The sequence below is a fragment of the Chrysochloris asiatica genome, unplaced genomic scaffold, assembly GCF_000296735.1.
Source record: "Chrysochloris asiatica unplaced genomic scaffold, ChrAsi1.0 scaffold00061, whole genome shotgun sequence".
Taxonomy (NCBI): domain Eukaryota; kingdom Metazoa; phylum Chordata; class Mammalia; order Afrosoricida; family Chrysochloridae; genus Chrysochloris; species Chrysochloris asiatica.
The window spans coordinates 1,186,555-1,210,197 of record NW_006408579.1 but is presented as its reverse complement, the minus strand read 5'-3'; the positions used below and the strand labels follow the sequence as shown (position 1 = coordinate 1,210,197).

The window sequence follows — 23,643 nt, the reverse complement described above, 5'->3', positions numbered from 1 at the left end:
CAGGGTTTTATATATGTCTTCCCATTGCCTTCTCACTTGAATGGTTCCTGAGCTTAGTCTGACTTGTTTGCCCTTGTATGTGACCCCTCTGTTTTCTCTTGCTGCTTTCAGGAATGTCTCCTTGTCTTTGAGTTTGGAGAGCTTGACTATGATATGTCTTGGTGGTTTTCTTTTGGGGTCCACCCTTCCTTTTGAGCTACTACATCCATAGGTGTAGGTCAAGTTCATCAAATTGTATCAGATTCCTCTTTTTTTTTTCCTCTCCATTCTTCTTATAGCTGAGCTCTGATCATCCAGTCATTGAAGCCAGGTCTAGTGGGTATTATCTGCAAGTTGTGGGTGTTCTTGTGCATATGCCCTCTCTTCTTATCAGTTGGATGCTTCAGTCTCCACTCTAGTCCTCTGTGACTATGTCACTGACTCTGGGCCTAAGAGTCCCCAGGTCTTGCCACACTTGCTGGCCAACCAGGTCTCCACCCGAGTTCACAAGACTTTATTGAACATTGTAGGGCTTAGCTTGCAGCTTCATTGCTGTTTTTCCCTCACTTCTCCTTATCGGTCACCAACATGGTCACCAGTCAGAGTGTGTATTCCCATTGAGTCTTAGTCTTAGAAGGACGTTTGCCTTGAGGGTACCCGACCAATTGCCTTGATGTCTACTGGGCGAGCAACTTGCTTGTTCTTGTAGTAATCAATTGGTCTGCCTATATTGTTTTGTATATTTCCTGTCGGTTTTTCTTTCAAGAAAAACTTCTTTCAAGAAGTCTCTTCTGTTCTTCTAGCTGCTCCAGGCTGGTCTCCTTGTCCTTTTAAATGGAAATTTCCCACCTCAGAAGATTCTGGTTTGGGTTCAGGATTCCACTTATGGTCTTATTTAATGCAGAGACTCCGCAGGAAGCCTTCCTAACTGGGCACATTGTAGCTCCATTTTAGGTATTTCAATCAGTTGGAGGCAGTAGATGGACTTGCAAGTTTCCTATGATGTTTTTTCTGGCTATTCCTTTCTCTCCCCCTCAATTGTCTGTATTATAATGGTATGTCAGGGAAACCAAGATTCAAAAGACAGCCAAACATCTTAACCTTATTTCCTCCCTTTTCCTCATTCTGACCATGTGTCAATCCCTGTTCCAGAGCCCTTTTGTTCCAAGGTTGTGCATATATCATTATTTACCTCTGTCCCAGTTCCGCTTCACATTCATCCTATCGTATTTCATTTCATTGCAATGATTATAATTCCCTCCATGCATCATCAAATAACCAAAGGATACACTTCACAGGCCCGCCCCGCTGGCTGTCAGTAAACAGCCCCTCTCCCTCCCTCACTCCCGTTTCCCCAGCTACTCCATTTATCCACATCATTATCTCTGTCTCCATTTCTGGCTTCACTGCCTCGCTGGGTAGGGTCATGCTCTCCGCTCTTCTCACTTGATGGTCCCAGGGACCTCCTCTCCTGGGTGGCAAAATCAATCACTCCCCTCCTTTTGTTAAAAAGAATCTACCTCTATATTTCCGACCCTTGCAGTCAGTCCTGATGGCAATTTTTCACTGTTGTACCACAAGAGTCTTATCCCCATTTCCTTTTGCCAGCCCAGTCCCAACAGATTGGAAATCATTCAGTGGAGGTTCTGCCTAACCCTTCCCTGCCTGGAACTATGCTCCCTCTTGAAAGCTTGTAAGCCAGTCACTTCTTGCCTTTATAGCCCCATACCCCCAATTTTGGGTCTGGGTGATTTCAAGCCCCCTTTAAGGTGTTCCAATCATTTATAGGCTGAAAACGGGCTTGCAAACTTTCTATTGTGATGTTTCTGACTATTCCTCCCTTCCCTCCCAAGTGTCTATTTCACAATGGTAAGCAAGGGAAAGGAAGATTCAAAAGACAGCCAAGCATCCTAACATTATTCCCCTCTTTTACCCTTTCAAACCATGCCTCAATCCCTGTATCCCGAAGCCCTGTTGTTCCAAGGTTGTGCATACATCATCATTTAACTCTGTCCCACTTAGCCCATACGAACCTGCCTAAATGTTCTCCTATCTGCCTTGGTCTTCTATTCCCCTCCCCCTTGTGTGTTAGCAACCCCACCCCCACCCCAAGCACCCAAGATTTCCTATGTCTATTCCCCATCCTCTGTTCTATCTTCCCCTCCCTCCCTCCCCTCTTCTCATCCCATACATCCTGGTGATCTGCAATTATATATATAGTTTTACGTTTTTTTCCCCCCTTTTTGGTGGGTTCTTTTTCTTAGTCTTTTACAATAATGGTCTTATGCAGTATTTCTCCTTTTGTGACTTAAATTTCACTCAGCATAATGTCCTCAAGGTTCATCCATGTTATGTGGTGGCTTGCAGCTTCCTTGTTTTCTTCAAGGTAACATAGTATGCCATTGTGTGTATGTACCACAGTTTGTTTATCTATTCTTAAACTAATGGGCATTTAGGCTGTCTCCATCTTTTTGCTATTTCAAATAGAGCTGCTATGAACATTGGTGTGCATATCAAATCTGTTCTTTAGGTGGTCTCTAAATTCAGGTGTGGGATATGTTCAGGGTCATATTTTGGCTCTCTTGGAGTTTTAGTTTAGTTTTTTGAGATTTAGTGTACAGAAACAGTGACTAACTCTAAAATAGGTTATTTTATAAAATGTCTGTACAGTAAGCCTCTAATAAAAGTCCCAATGTAGCACTGCAGGATAATACACTGGACCAAAAGGTCTGTGAGCAAACACAGGGCTGGCAGTTCAAACCCACCAATTGTTCCTTGGAAACACTATTCAGGGCCACTATGAGTTGAAATCGACTTGATGGCACTTAACAACAACAGTAAAGACTCTTTAGAATAGTCAGGGAGTCCCAATGTGGCACTGTAAGATAAACAGTGGGCTGCTAACTGCAAAGTCGGTGGTTTATACCCACCAGCTACTCCTTGGAAACCCTATGCAGGGTTGAGTGGGAATCATTGGCACTTAAAAATAACAATAAGAATAGCCAACAGTGAGAATAGACCTTTTCCAGTGATGAGTTCTGAGTTGCTTGGTGTCTATTTGGGATGTTCAAATATATAAGTTTGGGTTTAAAACGCATGCCTTATGATTACAAGTAAAATGTTTTCTTTTGTTGTTGTTTAGACAAATCAGATTTCTTATGCCCATATCATTGAAACTTCTTGATCTCTGTATCTTGAAATTCCACTTCAATCCTCTTAAACCTGACACTTTAAAAAAAACTTAGGATTCCATGTTTGTAAGACTCTCAAAGACTTATTAATAGTGTTTGCTTTCATAGGGCCTCTTCCCTTTTCTTGTCCTCCGATTACTTAGGTCGGGAGTTATCTTATAAGCAGTGTTTCCAATTCCTGAAATGCTGGGCGTGGGGAATGGAGGACTAACAAAAAAACACAAAGAACTCTTTCTAGGATTTGTTTTATTCGGGCAGGATGTATCATATTAGAAAATTATAACTGAAATCTCAACGATGTAGACTTCTTTTTTGCAAGAAGTAGGCTGGGGTGGGGCTTTGGCTATTATTAGAATAAGATTTGTTTTCTTTTAAGTTTTGGAAAAACATTAAGGAATAAATGTTTTCCTTGTTCCACATTACTCCAAAGCCTTTAGGTCTGATTTTAAAAAATAAGTTGTTCTGCTGCTTTTGATCATAAAGATTTGAGATCTGAGAAATAAATCTTTTATGTTTTATCTTTTTTGTACTTTGATGCTGATTACAAAAGACCTAACGTATTTGTAAAGAGTTGCTTTTTAGTTTTAATGCTAGCATATTTCATCCTATTGATTTTCTTTCAAATAGATTAAAAACCACAGACTTTTTGCTTGCCCACTGTGTCTTGAGATAATTTGATTTAGGCCTAATTTAGAGAGTTTATTGCAAGCTTTACTGTTTATCCAAGTGCTGTACCTCCATTTGTCATTTTCCCTCCCAGGCATAGTACATTTCCCCCCTTTATGACAACGTATTTTAGAATTTAGGAATGGTGCATGCTTAGACTAAATCTAGATGAATGTTCACATAAGGAAGAACAGAAACCAATTTTATCAATAAATTGAATTTCCTGAGGAAGAAGGGTGTTTGTTATATTATGTTCTACATTAATTTATTTGAGGTCTTCTGTATTTCCTAATAGATTAAACCCGATTCTTTTTCTTTTTTCATGCAAATGAATGAAGTTTTTTAAAATTTTCTTTTAATTATAGGTAAAATAATTATATGAAGGATACAGTGACATTTCTGTCCCATGTGTTACCATTTTATATTTATAATAGCAATTCCTTTTACTTGTGTTTTTTTCTCTTGCCTGCTTAAACTGAAGAAATTTGCTTTATGAAAATAAACTTTGGAAGTAGACAAATAGAAGGTGACTTTTTGAGACTTCAATAAAAAGACAAATCTTAGCATTTTAATATTAAATATTAATATTAAAACATTTGAATTGTAAAAGTAGTAAGAGAGGACTTGATAATACATTCAAAGAATAGCTCAGGAATGACTGTATAGCGCCTGTATATCAAGTAAAAGGGGATTAAATGCTTTTGCAGAGTTCAAAACCTTGGTTTTCTTTCTCCTAAAAATGTATACGTAGTATATGCATGTAAATTTTTGAAAGAGTCAAATAAAAGGAAATGCATAAAATAGAACAAACAGACCTGGTTTCTATGTATGGTTCCATGCTTAACCTAGTTCCAACTCACCACTTTTCTCAGTCATAGCATCTGTAAAGTTTGGTGGTGATCCTCCCAGTCCTTTTACCCAAGTAATAACTTTTGAAATCTAAGAAGGCAACCCATTGCATCCAATTAATTACAAATCATAGTGATTCTACAACAGGTTTCCAAATTTGTACGTGTTTAAGGAAGCAAAAGCATGCTGCTATATTTTTTCCACAGAACTCCTGGTGTGTTTGAACTGCTTATCTTTCAGTTAGCCAAGCACTTAGTCACTGTGCCACCAGGGATCCTTCTGAGAAAGCAAGGATTCTTAATTAGATACAAATATTGTCATAATAATTGTGATTATTAATACTTGGCCAACCACTGATAGAATTGTAAGATTTTTTTAGAGTACTTAATACTTTGGGACTTTTTGCATAATAAGTGGACTTAACCATTTTCAGCATTTTAAAAATAGGAATTGCTGCAGCACAGTAAAATGACAATATATTAGGATTCCAGCCTTTTGACTTCAAGTCTTGGTGCCACATTTGCAACTATTACCTTGGGTTTGTTGTTGTTAGGTGCCATTGAGTCAGTACTGACTCATAGCATCCCTGTGTACAACAGAACAATACACTATGAAGTCCTGTGTCACCCTTATAATCATTAACTACATTTGAATCCTTTACTGCTGCAACTGTGCCAATCCATCTAGTTGGGGCTCTTCTTTTTTTTAGACCTTCCACTTTGCCAAACATGATATCCTTCTCCAGGGACTGGCCCCTCCTGAAAATATGTGTGGCGTGTAAGAGATGAAGTCTGGCCATCCTGGCTTCAAAGGAACATACTGGCTGTACTTCTTCCAACACAGATCTGTTTGTTCTTTTGACAGTCCATGGTACTTTTAATATTCTCTGCCAACACCCCAACTCAAATATATCAGTTCTTCTACAGTGTTCCTTATTCATTGTCTCAATTTACGCATGCGTGTGAGGCTATTGAAAATACCATGGTTTGGGTCAGGCGCACCTTAGTTCTCAAGCTGACATCTTTGCTCTTCAACGTTTTAAAGAGGTCTTGTGCAGCAGATTTGCCTAATGCAATACATCATTTAATTTCTTGTATGCTGTTTCCATGAGTGTTGATATTGATCTGAGTAAAACAAAGTTTTTTGACAACTTCAACCTTTTTTCCATTTTTTGAATGTTGTTTATTGGTCCAGTGGTGAGGACTTTTGTTTTCTTTACATTGAGATGCAACCCATAGCAAAGGCTGTGTTCTTTGATCTTCATCAGTGTTTTCAGTCCTGTTCACTTTCAGCAAACAAGGTAATATCATCTGCATATCGCAGGTTGTTAATGAGTCTTTCTCCAATCCTGATGGCACGTTTTTCTTCATATAATCCAGTTTCTCAGATTATTTGCTCAGCATACAGACTGAATAAGAATGGTGAAAGAATACAGACCTGGTACACAACTTTGCTAATTTTAAACCATTCAGTGTTCCCTTGTTCTGTTCGAACTACTTCTTTTTGGTCTATGTACAGGTTCCTCCAGAGCACAGTTAAGTGTTTCGGAATATTCATTCTCTGCAATGTTATCTGTAGCTTGTTATGAACCAAACAGTTGAAAGCCTTTGCATAATCAATAAAGCACACATAAACATCTTTCTGGTATTCTTTGCTTTCAGTCAAGGTCCATCTGACATCAGTAATAATATATCTAATTCCATGACCATGTTTGAATATGGCTTGAACATCAGGCAATTCTCTGTTAATATACGTTTGTAGCCATTTGGGGATTATCTTTAGCAAAATTTTACTTATATGAGATATTAATGATATTGTCTTATGACTTCACATTCTGTTAGGTCACCTTTCTTTGGAATGGGCACAAATATGGATCTCTTCCATTTAGCTGACCAGGGTAATTGACTTCCAAATTTCTTGATATAGATGAGTGAATGCCGCCAGTGCTTTGTTAGTTTTTTGAAAGATTTCAATTTGTATTCCATCAATCCCTGGAGCCTGTTCTTTGTTTTGTCAATGTCTTCAGTGCATCATGGACTTCTTCCTTCAGGGTCATTGGCTCTTGATCGTATGCTACCTCTTGAAATGGTGGAACATGAACCATTTCTTTTTGGTACAGTGACTGTGTATTTCTTCCCTCCTTTTTTTTTTTTTGATGCTTTCTGCATCCAATATTTTGCACACAGAATCCTCAAAAATTGCAAGTTTAGGTTTGAGTTTTTTCTTCAGTTTTCTCAGCTTGAGAAGTCCTGAGCCTGGTCTTCCCTTTTGGTTTTCTAACTCCAGGTCTTTGTGTACTTTGTTATAATATTTGACTTTATTTTCTTGAGCTGCCTTTGAAATTTTCTGTTTAACTCTTTGACCTCCTAATTTCTTCTATTTGCTTTAGCATCTCTATGCTGGAGAATTAAGTTTCAGAGTCTCTTGTGACATCCGTTTTGGTCTGTCCTTTTTTCTTGTCTTTTTAATGACCTTATGCTTTCTTCCTGTATGATGTTTTTGATATCATCCCACAATTCTTCTGACCCTTTGTCATCAGATTTGTTCTTGAGATGATCTCTGATTTCAGGTGGAATTTTTTCAAGATCATATTTTGGCTCTCATTGACTTGTTTTAGCTTTTTTCAGTTTCAGCTTGAACTTTCATGTGAGTAATTGATGGTCTGTTCTATCCCTGATCTCCTTTTGGATGAAGATCTAGACTGTCTCTTTCCACAGATGTAGCCAATTGGATTTCTGTGCCTTCCATCTGGTGAGGTCCATGAGTATAGTCATCTTTTATATTGTTTTAAAAAGGTATTTGTAATGAAGAAGTCATTGGTCTTGCAAAATTCTTTGATGCTATCTCCAGCATCATTTCTGTCACCAAGATCGAATTTTCCAACTACCAGTCCTTCCTCTATATTTCCAACCTTTGCATCCCAATTGCCAGTAATCATTAATACATCTTTATTGCATGTTTAATCAATATTTAGACCAAAGAAGTTGGTAGAATTCTTCATTTCATTAACACTTTTAGTGGTTAGTTTGTAAATTTGAAAAATGGTGATATTAACTGGTCTTCCTTATAGGCATATGGATATTATCCTATCTCAGTGTTGTACTTCAATTCAGATCTTGATATGTTCTTTTTGATGATGAATGTAGCATCATTCCTTCTCAATTTTCTCATTCCTGGCATAACAAACCATGTGATTGTCACATTTAAAATGGACCATTACCAGTCCATTTAAGCTCTCTAATGCCTAGGATATCAGTGTTTCTGTGTTCCACTCCATTTTTAACAATTTCCAATTTTCCTAGATTCACACTTCGTACATTCCATGTTCCAATTATTAATGGATGTTTACAGCTGTTTTTCTTCATGTTGTGCCCCGTCAGCAAATGAAGGTCCCAAAAGCTTTATTTCATTCATGTCATCATGGTCAACTCTACTTTGAGGAGGCTGTTCTTCCTCATTCCTATTTTGAGTGCCTTTTAGCCTGAGGGGCTCATCTTCTGACACTATTTTTCTCAATATTCTTGTTCTCTTCATCATGTTTCAACAGTCAGTATTCTGGTGCTATCTGACAATGTACTATTGCTATTTTATTATTTTAGCATATGTGAAATGATAAGTTAATATACTCTACACTGCATGATTTCTCTTAATTTCATACCATCCTTTGAATTGGAGCGTATCTGACACTTTAAAAGTATTCAGTATCTTGGGTTTAGGATAATGTTGCTGTGTGCCATTGAGTTGATTTGAATTCATAGTAACCCTATAGGATGGGATAGAATTGCCCTATAGGGTTTACAAGGATGGAAGCAGATTGTGGCATCTTTTCTCTCACAGAATGGCTGGCCGGTTTGAATAGCTGGCAGGCTTTACCTGTTGACTTTTTGGTTAGCAGCTAAGTACTTAACCACTGTGCCACCAGGGCTTCTTAGAAGATGATTTAACTAAACCAAACCCGTTGCTGTAAAGTTTATGCTAATTCATAGTTACCCTTTTTTTGTTCTTGTTAAGTGTTGAGCTGGTTCAGGCTCATAGTGACCCTGTATAGCGTTTCTAAGAGCGACTGGTGGGTTTGAACTGCTGCCCTTGTAGTTACTAATCCAGTGTTTATCCTACAGTGCCACACCAAGGTTCTTTGTAGAGGATATATTCATTGTAATTCTAATTAACTTGGGATCCTTGGTTAAGTATTCATATCCTGATTATACTAATGTTTGTATGGAAAAATATGCTCTATGTAATGATGTCATCTTCAGAGATGCACTGTGGCATAACACAAAAAGACCATAAACCTGTAGCCTTCTACATGCATCTTTACAACAGCTGGTAGATCAAACCACACACCTTTCAGTTAGTAGCTGAGTGCTTAAACTCCTGCACCACTGGAATACCTCTGAGGCATAAAAAGAACACTATTTACAGTTTGTTGTTGTTAAGTGCCATCAAATTGGTTCCAACCCATAGCCACCCTGCATAGGTGATGAACAGGAGCAGCTGATGAACTTGACCTGCCAACCTTGCAGTTCAAACCGACTTTGCAGTCAGTCCAGTGCATTATTTCCAAAGTTATCTAATGCATACCTTTTTCTACACATACACATTTCATAAAATATTCAGTGGAAGGGGAAGCAGTGTCTAAATCTGCTTTGTTAGGTAGATGGTGGTTGAGATTTTCAGCATGTGTTAAAATTAATTCCATATTCCCTAAAGTTTTAGGGTTTTCTCTTTTTGTCACTAAAATCTTTGGAGTTTTGGCCCTAGTCTACTCGTTTTTAACATGAAACTGTGAATCCATTATACTTTTTGTCCTGGAAGCTCTTTGAGTGAGATTTAAAAAAAAACAAAAAAACACACATTTGAAATGTGTTCATAGGACTGTTCAAAAAAGCTACCTGAGCCATTATCTTTTAGATCTTGTACTATTTTAGCTAGCGCCCTTGCTTTCATTCTTACTTGCTGTATAGACTGCTTGTCATAAAGACTAGTTGATCTTTGTAAAATGCACATCGGGTCATGCCACGTTACTGTTCAAAACTCTCCAAAGGCTTCTCCCCTCACTCAGAAAACTCAATGTTCAATAGAACTTACCTGGTCTTTTCATGTAATCTTCCATCTACCCAAATTCTGGGACGTAATTTCTACTTCTCTCTCTCCCTTGTCTTCATAGCAGCCACACTGGCTGTCTTGTGTTTTTCACACACCAAGTATGCTTTTATTTAGTTACCTTTGCCCATGCTGTGCCCTCTTGACAAATGTCTGCATGCCTGGTTGCTTCCTTCTTTCATGTCTCTGCTACCTCAGAGAGGTTCCACCCTTTTCCCTTCACCTTCTCCACCCCTTATTCCTACTTTATTTTTTTCCCTAACTGCTCTCAGTGCCTGGTATTATTTCTTTCATCTTCAGTACTCCTCACCAGAATAGGAGTTCAATGAAAGCAGATCAGAAGATAACTGGCAGGAGGTAGGAAGCAGAATGTTGGCATCCTCTAGGCTGTTCCACTCCGACTGCCCCGGGCTCTGCAGCAGCAGACTTCTGATAAATGTTCCCTGTTTCCTCTGCCAGCCTTGGTGACTGGGCTGCAGTATGGCAGCACCCTGTGCCATATCAAAGCAATCTTAATTGCTCACTTAAAAAATTAAAAGTGGGGTGGGTATGGCTGGTAATATTCTTCTAGTTTGACAAAACTTGGACTAGCAAATTCTGGACATTAGTGGATGGTCTGTTCATTGTTGATAATGGGATTGAAGGGCTCGGGTGAGGATACAATCCTAAGTAATGTCTCATTGGTTTGAGACTTATGTCTTTTGCCCAGAGTCTCATATCTCTGTCATTTTTTTTCTTCCATTATAAATGTCCAAAACACTTTCCTCATGCCAAACTAAGGAGGAATTTTTTTTTCCCGTTGTGGTTCTATTATTTATTTATTGTTTTGTTCCCTTGATTAGTACTCACATAATTAAAATGAATAACGTAGGTTAGAATGAGTAACAAGTTTGAAGCAGTTAAGTAAAAAGACTTGGCCAGCATAATCAAAACCCAAACCCCACCCACTGCCATAGAGGGGATTGCAACTTATAGCCACCCTGCAGCACAGAGTAGAGCTGCTCTGTGGGGCTTCTAAGGCTGTAAATAGTTATGGAAGCAAACTATCTCATCTTTCTCTTGTGGATCTGCTAGTGGGTTCAAACTGCTGACCTTTCACTAACAGCGGAGCATTTGAAACACTCCCCCACTAGGGCATAGTGTTAAGTGCAGCCGAGTTGGTTCTGACTCACAGCGACCCTGTGTAGTGTTTCCAAGGAACGACTGGTGGGTTTGAACTGCCAACCTTGTATTTAGCAGCCCAGTGCTTATCCTACAGCACCACACCAGGACTCCTCTGGCATAATTACTGCTAAGTGTTGTAGAGTAGGTTCTGACTCAGTGAATTGGTATAGGATTTCCAAGACTGTAAATCTTTTCAATAGCAGAAAGCAAAGCACCATTCTCCTGTGGAACAGCTGGGGGCTCGAACTGCAGCTAGTGCCTCTGCTGAGAAGATATGCATAGACATGAGACCCAGAATTGTCTCCCAGTAAATATATCTCTGGCAAACGTCCTAAGAAGAAAAGCTAGCCTGACATCTCTGGGTCCTGTGCCTACCACAAAAACACTTACTAACAAGAACCAGTCTGTCGAAAGCCAAATGTAGGAAGTCCAATTTTTTTTTTTTTAGGATCCTTTGGTACTGTGGAAAATAACTTTAAGACAAGCTTCATTTTTATAAATTTCACTTGTTAAGTGCTGTGGAGTCAATTTTAACTCACAGCAAACCTGTAAGGCTATATCCAAAGAGTGACTGGTAGGTTTGAACTGCTGATCTTTCAGTTAGCAGTCCAGTGCTTATCCTACAGCACCACACCAGGACTTCATTAGTATTGTGGAAAACAAAATGCAGCTGGTCTTCGTTTTCCACAATAAGTTTCAGCATTGTAGAACACAGCTTAAAACCAGCTGCATTTTTATAAATTTCACTTGTTGTTGTTAAGTGCCATTGATTCGGTTTACTATGTGCCACTAAGTGAGTTACAACTCTATAGCAACCTTGCATAGGGCTTCTGAGGTCGTAAATCATTGTGGGAGCAGAAAGTCTTATCTTTCTCCCTTGGAGCAACTGGTGGGATGGAACTTTTGACCGTGTGGTTCCTAGTCCAGTGCTCAACCTCTAGAGCCACTGTGCTCCCAAATTTCACTTGTTGTTATTAAGTGCCCTTGAACAGGTCCCAACCCATAGCGACCTTGTATGTGGTTTCGGCACAGTACAAATGGAAATCTGCTTTACCAAATTCAGTAGCAGCTCTAGGAACAGAGCAGTGAAGCTTAGTATCTACCATGTACAAAGCTCCATGCTACCAAGCAGGAGGTGGTAGAATACACATGCCACAGCTTTGTCAGGGACCAGTGCAAAAGTGCCATAGAGATGTCATTTGGAAATGAAAGAAATGCAACTTCCAGCTGAAGGACCAAGGATAGGCTTATGTGAAAGGTGAGACTTTTGAAGTGCAATTTAGATGATAGCAGTTCTACAGAGATCAAGGAAAAGGGGAAGGAAACAAGACTTTCCAAATCATAATTAGAGAAGTTGTTGTTGTTGATAAGTGCCTTCCACTTGGTTCTGAATCACAGAAACCCTGTATTGGAGTTCTGGTGTGGTGCTGTAGGATAAAGCACTGCACTGAAAGGTTGGTTTGAACCACAAGGCTGGCAGTTCAAACTCATCAACCACTCCTTGGAATCCCTATACAGGAACACTATGAGTCGGAACCGACTTGACAGTATTTAACAACACAGGATTTCTGAAAAACTGCTGGTGAGTTTAAACCACTGACTTTGCAGTTCAAACTGGCCCTCTGGTCCAGTGCTTATCCCTACAGTGCCACACCAGGACTCAATAGGTGGTTGGAAAATGACACTACATTGCAGTTTCTGTCTAACAGAAATAATAGTTATTAAAAAGTTAAAAAAAAACAAACAGTAGTTCATAGGTGGGCCTTGAATGCCAAGTTTCATTTTGACTTTAGTTTTTAGAAGTAGGAAAGCATTAAAACATTTTGGTAAGAAACATGAGGTCATCAAAACTAATATTTGAAAATATTGATCTGCCTTAGTGGTTTAAGAGGGCCTTCCAATACACCAGTTCTTAACTCGGGGTTCTCATAAAAATCACTGGTGGAATTTTATATTAATATCCACACTCCACACCAAATATGCTTATTCAGTAGAGTTGGAGTGGGGTCTAGTAATGTGGATTTTTAAAGCTCCATAGGAATTCTATGTATACCCCTAGGGAGAGATGCTGTTAAGTAATCAATATGACAAATATCCCAATTCTTCTTGTAACTTGGACAGACCACTCTGCTCTAACAGTGTGCACAGATTGTACTATACAGAGTAAGAGAAGAAACTGGAGTTGAAACTCAGCTCTGTACCAGCTTTTCCTTCCTACATATGGAAAAGATGGAAACAGTGAATCCAGCCCAGTTCCCACAAGAAGCCATATCAGGAAGAATATGCAGGCAAGATCCAGGAGAAAATGAAACCTACAAAAATTCTTTAGGTGAAGCTTGATACATGAGGGGATTGGGAGGAAATTTTAATTCAATGGCTGTTCTTTCCTAGGGTTTTTATACAGTTTCTTATACAGTCTTGGAAGATAGCTCTCCAGAGAAAGGGTTAGGTTTGCTTGCTATGAAGTAGTGACTTCCTCCAATGCAAAGGACAGAGATGATTAGTATTCAGTGTAAGAAAGACAATGTCACTCTCCCGAGCCAAGGCAGGTAAGTTTATGACCAATTTAAAAGATGTGGGTTTCTTAAGCTCAGATTTTCTCTCCTGTAGCAGCACAACCCATTGTATGTGCACCTGGCTCTCTTTGCATTAGTCACTCCATGAGAATTGGGGCCAGGGGTCCAGCACAAATACTGACACTGGAAACTGCTATTGTCATGAGTAGCAAAGTCCTAAGTTTCTGATCCAGGATTCTTGAGTCTTTTGCCAACATTGCAAGTAGGGTAAAATCTCAGACCTGTGAGAGTTCTTGACATTAATACGGAAACTACTCACCTGAGAACTGAAAAATAAGCCCTCTCTATTGACTCAACAGCACTTAGTGACAACAACAATATCCGTAACTCTAGTCAAATTTTAATCTAAATTAGTCAGGGATCTCTTGAAAGTTGCATGGATAAGGCCACAATTCAGATTTCTTATTGCTGCATGCTATATTCTCTTTATGTTTTTTTGTGTGTTTTTTTAACCTGATTTTTTTTTTTTTTTTTAATCATGAAACTGAATTTACTCAAGTTAAAGAACATCATTCCAAGATTGCCCTCCTGGTTCTAACTATTTACCATCTCTGAGGTACCTTTACTTGGAAGATAAAAAAGTGAAAAACCTGTTATTTCTTAAAATGATTGAAAATTTTTATTTTTCCATTAAATCAAAATTATTGTTGTTGTTAGGTGCTATAGAGTCAGCTCTGACTTATAACCACCCTGTGCACAGCAGAATGAAACATTGCCCTGTTCTGTGCCTTCTCACAGTTGTTAACATTTGAACCCATTGCTGCTGCTACTGTGACAATCCATCTTGTTGGAGTCTTTCTCCTGTTTTGCTGACCTTCCACTTTACCAAGCATGATGTCCCTCTTCAAGTAAGAGACAAAGTGTAGCCATCCTGGCTTCTGTGGAACATTCTGGCTGTATTTCTTCCAGCACAGATTTGTTCTTCTGGCAGTCTGTGATATTTTTAATATTCTTATTGAACACCATAATTCAAATGCATTGATTTTTCTCCAGTCTTCCTTATTCATTGTCCAACTTTCATATGCATATGAGGTGATTGAAAGTGCCATGAGTCAGGTTCATCTTCATTGTCAAACAGGTTATCTATGCTGCAGACTTGCCTGATGCATACAACATTTGATTTCTTGACTGCTGCTTCCATGAGTGTTGATGATAGATCCAAGCAAAATGAAGTCTGTGACAACTTCAATGTCTTCTCCATTTATCATGATGTTATTTATAGGTCCAGTTGTTAGGGTTTTTTTTACATTGAGGTACAATGTAGAAGACTTTGATCTTCATCAGTAAGTATTTTAAGTCTTCTTCACTTCTAACAAGCAAGGTTGTATCATCTGCATATTGCAGGTTGTTAATGAGTTTTCCTTCAATCCTAATACCACATTCTTCTTCATATAATCCAGTTTGTTGGGTTATTTGTTCAGCATACAACTTGAGTAAATATACTAAAAGAATACAACCATGACTCACACTTTTCCTGATTTTAAAATCATTCAGTATCACTTTGTTCTGTTAGAACAACTTGGTCTATGTACAGGTTGCTCATGAACACTATTAAGTGTTCTGGAATACTCATTCTTCATAGTTTGTTGTGATCTACACAAAAGCCTTTGCATCATCAATAAAGAGTAAGTAAGCATCTTTCTGCTATTCTCTGTTTTTAGCCAAGGATTTATCTATTGTGGCACTGATCAGAACAGTCAATCATAGTAGCTGGGAACCATCTCAACTTTGGTTTCTTTTTCACTCTTTTTGCTCCAGATGAGTAGAAACCAGTAGTTTATTGGTCTTAAATGGCTGCTTGCAAACTTTTAAGATCCCAGATGCCATATAGAATATGAATGCTGTGAGCTATATAATGTCAATTAATTGAGTTGTCCCTTGGGACTAAGGTCCTAGGGCTTCAAATCAAGCTTTAATTTTTTAACTACATCATGGATTATATTATATTTCTATTGAAGATACTGAGGCAGACTAGTACTGTTAGAAAATAATGATAGCTTACCAACTAAAATATATTTTGTGCTCAGGTCACTAATTATTCTTTGTTATTAAACATAAAGGTTAATTTTCAATGTTTGACCTTGAAAAATTAGCACCATTTTATCACTCCTGTGAAACCCTATATAGGGTCACTATGAATTTTGATGCCTGTTAGTTAAAGACGACCAGATATAGTGATTCTTTACATGACAGGGAACCATGGTGTGTCTTATTATGAAGGTGTTGGATGAGCTTTCAGAATTTGGGCTTTTTTTAGATAATTTCAGTGAGGATTCAGAGAAGTGGATAAATTTTCTCTGGATTGGATGCTGTCAAGAAGTAGGGTACTTTTTATTGGAGCATCTTAAATCTTCACTAGGAAGTAAGAAGAACAGGGCGAGACTACAACTAATTGGTAAAGAAGCAATAGTCTCTCATGTGAACTGAAATTTCTTTTCATCATTTGTTTTGTGTGTGTGTGTGTGCTCTGATGTGATTCCAGAATAGCTTGCTTATCCTCACTAGATCGTGGTCACAGAGGACCTTAGGTCATGTTGGTGATTTATGAGATTGTTTCTGTTCAACAGAACATCACCACAGCTTAACTGTGTGCTGAGCCATCTCCTTTCTTTCTTACATAGTTGGGATAGACCGAGAAGGTTAGGTAGTATATGGACAGTAGGAAGGTGGTTGGAAGAGTGTTTTAGGCAGGAATATATGAACAAAGAACATTCCAAACAGAGTTAAGTTTCTTCCCTCCCCTCACATACTGTCATTTCCTTGTATGTGAGGGAAGAAACTTACTCTGTTTGGAATGTATCCTAAGTAGATGGATCTAGTGTTAATGTTGAGCAGAGATACTTTGCTTATTCATCAGTTGGGGAAGAGGGCTTTATGATGAGGTTACATATCAGCCATCACTGGGGCATTTTAAAGCTGAATGTTTCAGTACTTACTATGTGCCAGGCATTTTTCTAAGTAATGTTGAGGAGTGTGAATTCAAACACAATAGTTTGAGTTTGAATCCTTCCTTCTTTTTTTTCTAGTTGTTGAGCAAGTTACTTATTTGAATCTCTGTATCTTAATGTAAAGAAAACAAAAATCCTCACCACTGGACCAATAAACAACATTCTTATTAATGGAGAAAAGATTGAAGTTGTCAAGGACTTCATTCTTCTTGGACCAACTATCAACACTCACGGAAGCAGCGGTCAAGAAATCAAATGACATATTGCATTAGGCAAATCTGCTGCAGAAGACCTTTTTAAAGTGTTGAAGAACAAAGATGTCAGCTTGAGGACTAAGGTGCGCCTGACCCAAGCCATGGTATTTTCAATAACCTCATATGTATGCTAAAGCTGGACAGTGAATAAGGAAGACCATAGAAGAATTGATGGTTTTGAGTTATGGTGTTGGAAGAGAATAATAAAAGTGCCATGGGCTGCCAAAAGAACCAATAGATCCGTTTTGGAAGAAGTACATCCAGAGTGCTCCTTAGAGGCCAAAATGGCCAGACTTCATCTCTCATACTTTGGACATATTGTCAGAAGGGATGAGTTGTTGGAGAAGAATACCATGTTTGGTAAGGTGGAGGGTCAGAGAAAATGAGGAAGACCCCCAACGAGATGGATTTGCCAAGTGGCAGCATCGATGAACTCAAGCGTGGCAACAGTAGTGAGGTTGGCCCAGGATCGGACGTAGTTTCATTCTGCTGTGCTTAAGGTCACTATGAGTCAGTACTGACTTGATGGCACCGAACAACAACAACATGTAGTGCTGTGGGATAAAGCACTAGTCTGCAAGGTCAGTTTGAACTGCAAGGTCAGCGATTCAGACTCACCAAGTGCACCTCAGAAACCTTAATACAGGGTTGTTATGAGTCGGAACCAACTCAATGGCACCTAACAATAATTTTAAAGATTAAAAAGCTGACAATTTGTTCATAATGTTGAAGGTTAGTAATACCAGGCAGTTAGTAAGCACTCAATATATAACTGTTGTTAAGTGCCGTCAAGTTGGCCCCGACTCATAGCAACCCTGTATAGGGTTTCCAAGGAGTGGCTGGTGACTTTGAACCTCTGTCCTTGCGGTTAAGTCCAGTGCTTACTATAGCACCACACCAGTACTCTCATTATACAATAGTGGTTGTATGACTGCTCAGAGCCTTCATTCTGTGTCTATTCTGCAAGATCAAAGTATACTTTGGATCAAAAAGTATACTTAAATGCCTAGTACTTACTTTCTTCAGGAGCCTTCGTTGTCTAAGCAGTTTGTGATCAACTGCTAATCAAAAGGTGGTGGTTCAGACTCAGCTGGTGGCTCCAGAGAAGAAAGGTCTAGTGGTCTGCTTCCATAAAGAAAACTCTGTGGAGTAGTTCTGCTCTGTAACACATGGAGTTGAGGGCTGACTCAATGGCAGTCTGCAACAACAACGTAGTCTCTCAAATATTTCATTTTACTTTATAGATAAGAACTGTGGTTGGGTTATGCTGTTGGGCCCAATTAATTATACAAGGTCTTAAATGTTAGGATGCAACATTTAGATGTGATACTGTGGACTTGAAAAACTCAGCTACCAGATAGACTTTCGGTCAAGAGATGAACAAAGTAGCTTGGAATTGGAGAGGGAGAATATCAAGTTTCAAAGACTAGATTTAGGAAACTGTCTCAGGCCAAGTAATGATGCTTAGATTAGTGAAATAAAGAGAGATGTAAAAGATCTGAGGCATTTCTAAGGAATTAATAAAATTTTGGTACCAATTGGATGTGAGGAATATAGAATTAAGAAGAATAAAGTTTTTTTGAACATTCTATTGAGTCAGTTTCGACTCATAGTGACCTTATATAGGGGTTCCGAGGCTGTAAATCTTTACAGGTGCAGAAAGCCTCACATTTCTCCCATATAGAGCCTGCTGGATTCAAACTGCTGACCTTGCAGTTAGCAACTTGATGCTTAACCTACTATACTAACTTGGATTGGTTAAATTTGTTTAGACATAAATGCTTTCAAAGTTTGAAGAAATAACCTTATGACCATGCACTGCACAGTAATACCTGCTTTAGGTTTTCCTTTGGCTTTTTCCATCATGTAGACCCAAATGTGTAATGTGCTAAAAGAAAGCCATTGGTAACAGGGCACAGGTTTGAGTGGTAAGATGTAATTATTTTGGTGTTACCTTAAAACAATTATAAGTGTGTTAGAAATGTGATTAAAAACTCTTAAACTGAAGTTACTTTGAAATGTATCAAAAAACAGTAGATGGATCGTTGTTACTAAGTGCTGTCGAGTCCATTCTGACTGTTAGCCACCCTGTATATAAGGTTTCCGAGGCTACAAACCTTTGTGGAAGCAGAAGGTCTCAATTTTCACTTGTGGAGCATCTGGTGTGTTTGAACTTCCGACCTTGTGGTTTGAAAACCAGTGCTTTCATATGGCGTTACTGTGCTCCCAATAGATGGATCCATGTGATGATGAAGCTATTGTTAAGTGCCACTGAGTCAGTTCCAACTCATAGCGACCCTGTACAGGGTTCCCAAGGGGTGGCTGGTGGATATGAACTGTTGGACTTTCAATTACCTGGCGAGTGCGTCTCCTGCATCGCCACACCAGGACTCCATAATAGAGATGATAAATGTAGCAAAATGTTAATTGTAGCATCTAGCTGAAACCATGGGTGTTTCTCTCAAATTTCTTATAACTGTTTTCTATATTTGAAGGTTTTTAAGTAAGTCTGAAAAATGGCAGTGTAAACTGTTGGCTAAAGACTTGTCTTGAGGGCTTCACTTCCTTGACTGGAGACTTTTGTTTTCTCTGTAGGAACTTTCCGCTGTACTTTTTGTCAGACAGAGGTAGAAGAGGATGAATCAGCAATGCCCAAAAAAGATGCACGCACACTTTTGGCAAGGTTTAATGAACAAATTGAGCCTATTTATGCACTTCTTCGGGAAACAGAGGATGTGAACTTGGCCTATGAAATACTTGAACCAGAACCCACAGAAATCCCAGCTCTGAAACAGAGGTGAGTGTAAGCCCTGTGGTCTAAGGACACTTTCAAGTTCCCTTTTGTTTTAACCACTGGATTGCTAACCACAAGGTCAGAGGTTCAAACCCAATTGTCACTGAGGGAAAAAGATGAGGCTGTCTGCTCCCGTAAAGATTTGCAGTCTCAGAAACCTTATATAGAGTTGCTATGAGTTGGTATTAACTTAACAGAAGTTGGGTTTTGTTACTTTTGGAGAGCAGGTGCAGGTAAGTAATTTACCAGGAAACAAAAGTTTGTAATCTTATAAAGGTTCTAAACTGTGCCATACTTGTCTTATTAACTTGTGCCTGTGATGAAATCCATTTGTACTGAATTCAGAACAGTATGGGCCTTAGGCAAAAACCTTTAAATAGTCAGGTTTGACTTCAAGTACTCTGCCTGGGTCTGCTGCAACTCAGCTGGTTGTTAGCTAATCCTGAATTGGTTGTGCCTCTTGGGGATATTTGAATTTTCCTAGCCAACTTTTGAAGGTTGAAGTTCTTTAAGGGACACAACCTTCTCCATTCCATTTTTTGTTTCTAAAGGTTTAATTGTTCATTTCTAGCCTTTCTGAGTTTTAAATACAACGTCCTTAAAGTTTAAGTATATCAGTTGTTACTAGGGGCTAATACTTCTAACTATGGCTCTAACCTGTTTTCATCAGTATACCCTAGTTTTCAATTGCAGAGGCAGCCTAAATTTTACATGTCTAAGGAGGAGTCCTGGTGTTCAATAGGATAAGCACTCAACCTCAAGGTCAGTTTGAACCGCAAGGTCAGCAGTTTAAACTCAACAACTGCTCCTTGGAAACCCTATATGGGTTGCTATGAATCAGAATTGACTCAGCAGCACTTAACAACAAGTATGGTTCAAGGAGCACTGGTATCATAGTGGAGTATGAGCTGGGCTGGTAACTGTAAGGTCAATGTTTCGAATCTACCAGTCACTCAATGGGAGAAAGATGAGGGTTTCTGCTCCCATAATAATATACGGCCTCAGAAACCCTCTATAGGGTCACTGTGAGTCACAACTGACTCATTGGCATACAGCCACACCACTAAGAAGTGATTTACATTGTTTTTTAACAGTATAAGTGAAAATTGGGATCCAGGAATGATTTTCAGTGCTGCCTTTTTTTTCCTCTCATTCTCCCTAGTTTCAAGATGAGGAACATGTTAAGAATTTCAAGTCTAGCATCATCATATTAGTTAGATCACTTTTTGTTGCACATAACAGAAAAATCAACTAGAGACAGATTGAACAATAAGAAAATCTTGAGGTAGAGCAGTTCAGAATTGGTTAATTTCATAGTTCAATTACATTCTCAAGGTTGTAATTTTGTTACATCTTTACTCTCTGTTGAACATAAGGGGAAGTAACTTAAGATGGTCACACATTTGCTGATATCACATGCAGATGAAAATTTCCAAATGCAGATTTAAGGGCCATCTTTGTGCCCTCTTTTAATTGAAGAAAGCTTTCCCAGGGTTTCTCCTTTGTCCCATTCTTCTAATGTCTTCCTGACCAAAATCAATTTTATATGCTTATTTCTAAACCAGCCTCGACGAAGGAAATGTCTCACATGACTGTTTCTTAGGCTAGGAAAGATTCACCTCCTTGTTGTTAAGTGCCATCAAGTTAGTATTGTTGACTCAGTGAACTTAAGCACAACAGAATGAAACAATACCTGGTTCTGGGCCAACCACACAGTCATTGCTACACCTGTGTCCATTGCTGCTGCCACTGTGCCAATCCATTTCATCAGGAGTCTTCTTATTCTCCAACCTTCCACCTTACCAAACATGATATCCTTCTCCAGTGACTTGTCCCTCCTGATAATATGTCCAAAATATGAGAGACACAGTCTGGTCGTCCTGGCTTCCAAGGAGAACTCTGGCTGTACTTCTTCCAACACAGATCTGTTTGTTCTTTTGGCAGCCCATAGTGCTTTCAATATTCTCCACCACCAGAACTCAAAAGCATCATTTCTTCTATTGTCTTCCTTATTCACTGTGCAGCTTTCATATGCATATGCAGTTATTGAAAATACCAAGGTTTAGGTCATGTGGCACTTTAATCCTCAAACTGACATCTTTGCTCTAGAACACTTTAAAGAGCTCTTGTGCAGCAGATTTGCCTGCTGCTTCCATGAGTGTTGATGGTTGATCTGAGCAAAATGAAGTCTTTGACAACTTCAATCTTTTCTCCATTGATATGGATATTGTTTCCTGGTCCCGTGTGAAGACTGTGGTCTTTGATCTTCATCAGTAATTATTTTAAGTCCTTTTCAATTTTAGCAAGCAAGGTCATATCATCTGCATATCACAGGTTGCTATTGGATTCCTCCAATCCTGATGCCACATTTTTTTTTTTTCCATATAATCCAGCTTCTCGGACTATTTGCTCAGCAAACAGATTGAATAAGTATGGTGAAAGAATATAATTCTGGCACACACCTTTCCTAATTTTAAACCATTCAGTGTTCCTTTATTCCCTTTGAACAACTGCTTCTTGATCTATGTACAGGTTCCTCATGGGCAAAATTGTCTTCCTGAATACTCATATTTTGCAATGTTGTCTACAGCTTGTCATGATCCACGCAATTGACAGTCTTTGTGTAATCGATAAAGCACAAGTAAACATCTTTCTGGTATTCTCTGCTTTCAGCCAACATCCATCTGACATCAGCAATGATATTTCTCATTCCACATCCTCCTTTGAATCGGTCTTGAACTTCTGGAAGTTCTCTGTCAATGTATGTTTGCAGCTATTTTTGTGTTACCTTTAGTAAAATTGTATGATATTGTCCGATGATTTCCACATTCTGTTGGGTCACCTCTCTTTGGAATGGGCACAAGTACAGATCTCTTCCAGTCAGTTGGCCAGATAGTTGTCTTCCACATTTCTTGGCATAGATGAGTGAGTGCCTCCAGTGCCACATCACTTTGTTGAAAGATTTCAATTTTTATTCCATATATTCCCAGTGGTTTGTTCTTTGCCAATGACATCAATGAACCTTGGACTTTTTCCTTTAAGATCATTGGCTCTTGATCTTATGCTACCTCTTGAAATGGCTAAACATCGACCATTTCTTTATGGCACAGTGACTCTATATATTCTTGCCATCTTCTTTTGATGCTTTCTGCATCATTCATTGTTTTGCCCATAGAATCTTTGAATACTGCAAGTCAAGGCTTGAAGTTTTTCTTCAGTTCCCTCAGCTTGATAAACGCTGAGCATGTTCTGCCCTTTTGGTTTTCTAACTCCAGGTCTTCATACATTTTGTTTTAATATCTGACTTTGTCTTCTCAAGCTGACCTTTGAAATTTTCTGTTCAGCTCTTGTACCTCCTCACTTCTTCCATTTGCTTTAGCATCTCTACATTGGAGAGCAAGTTTCAGAGTCTCTTCTGACATCCATTTTGTTCTTTTCCTTCTTTCTTGTCTTCTTAATGACCTTTTGCTTTCTTCCTGTATGATCTTGATGTCATCCCACAACTCTTATGGTGTTTGGTCTTTAGCGTCTAAAGCATAAAATATATTCTTCAGATGATCTCTAAATTCAAGTGGGATATATTCAAGGTCAAAATTTGTCTTTTGTGGACCTTTTTTTATTTTTCTTCAGCTTTAACCTGAATTTACATATGAGCAATTGATAGTCTATTCCACAATCTGCCCCGGCTTTGTTTTACCTAATGATGTGGAGCTTTTCCACCATCTCCTTCCACAGATGTAGTCAATTTGATTTCCGTGTATTCCATCTGATGAGGTCCATGTGTATAGTCATCTTTTATGTTGTTTAAAAAATGTATTTGCAATATAGATGTCATTGGTCTTGCAAAATTCTATCGTATGATCTCCAGCATCGTTTCTATCACCAAAGCCATATTCTCCAACTACTGATCCTTCCTCTTTGTTTCCAACCTTTGCATTCCAATCTTAATCCCCTGAAGTCACTATCATTTCTGATGAGAAGCAGGTGACTTGATACAGTAAGCTGCTGTTGGAACTGTGTGTCATGGATGAGTAAGATTTCTTGGAGGCAGAAGAAGAGAGATCCAAATTAAGATACTGGACTGGGAAGTGGACGGTAAGAGGTGGTGGACATCAGACG

General features: G+C 38.8%; 1 protein-coding gene across 1 annotated transcript in view; it reads left to right on the top strand.

Moving 5' to 3' along the window:
* Positions 1–23,643, top strand: part of GTF2E1 (general transcription factor IIE, polypeptide 1, alpha 56kDa) — a 61,116-nt gene that overhangs the window by 23,243 nt on the left and 14,230 nt on the right. Inside the window, exon 3 of the mRNA XM_006864139.1 lies at positions 19,326–19,527. Coding sequence (XP_006864201.1) covers positions 19,326–19,527 — 202 coding nt within the window. The remainder of the gene's footprint in view (positions 1–19,325; positions 19,528–23,643) is intronic.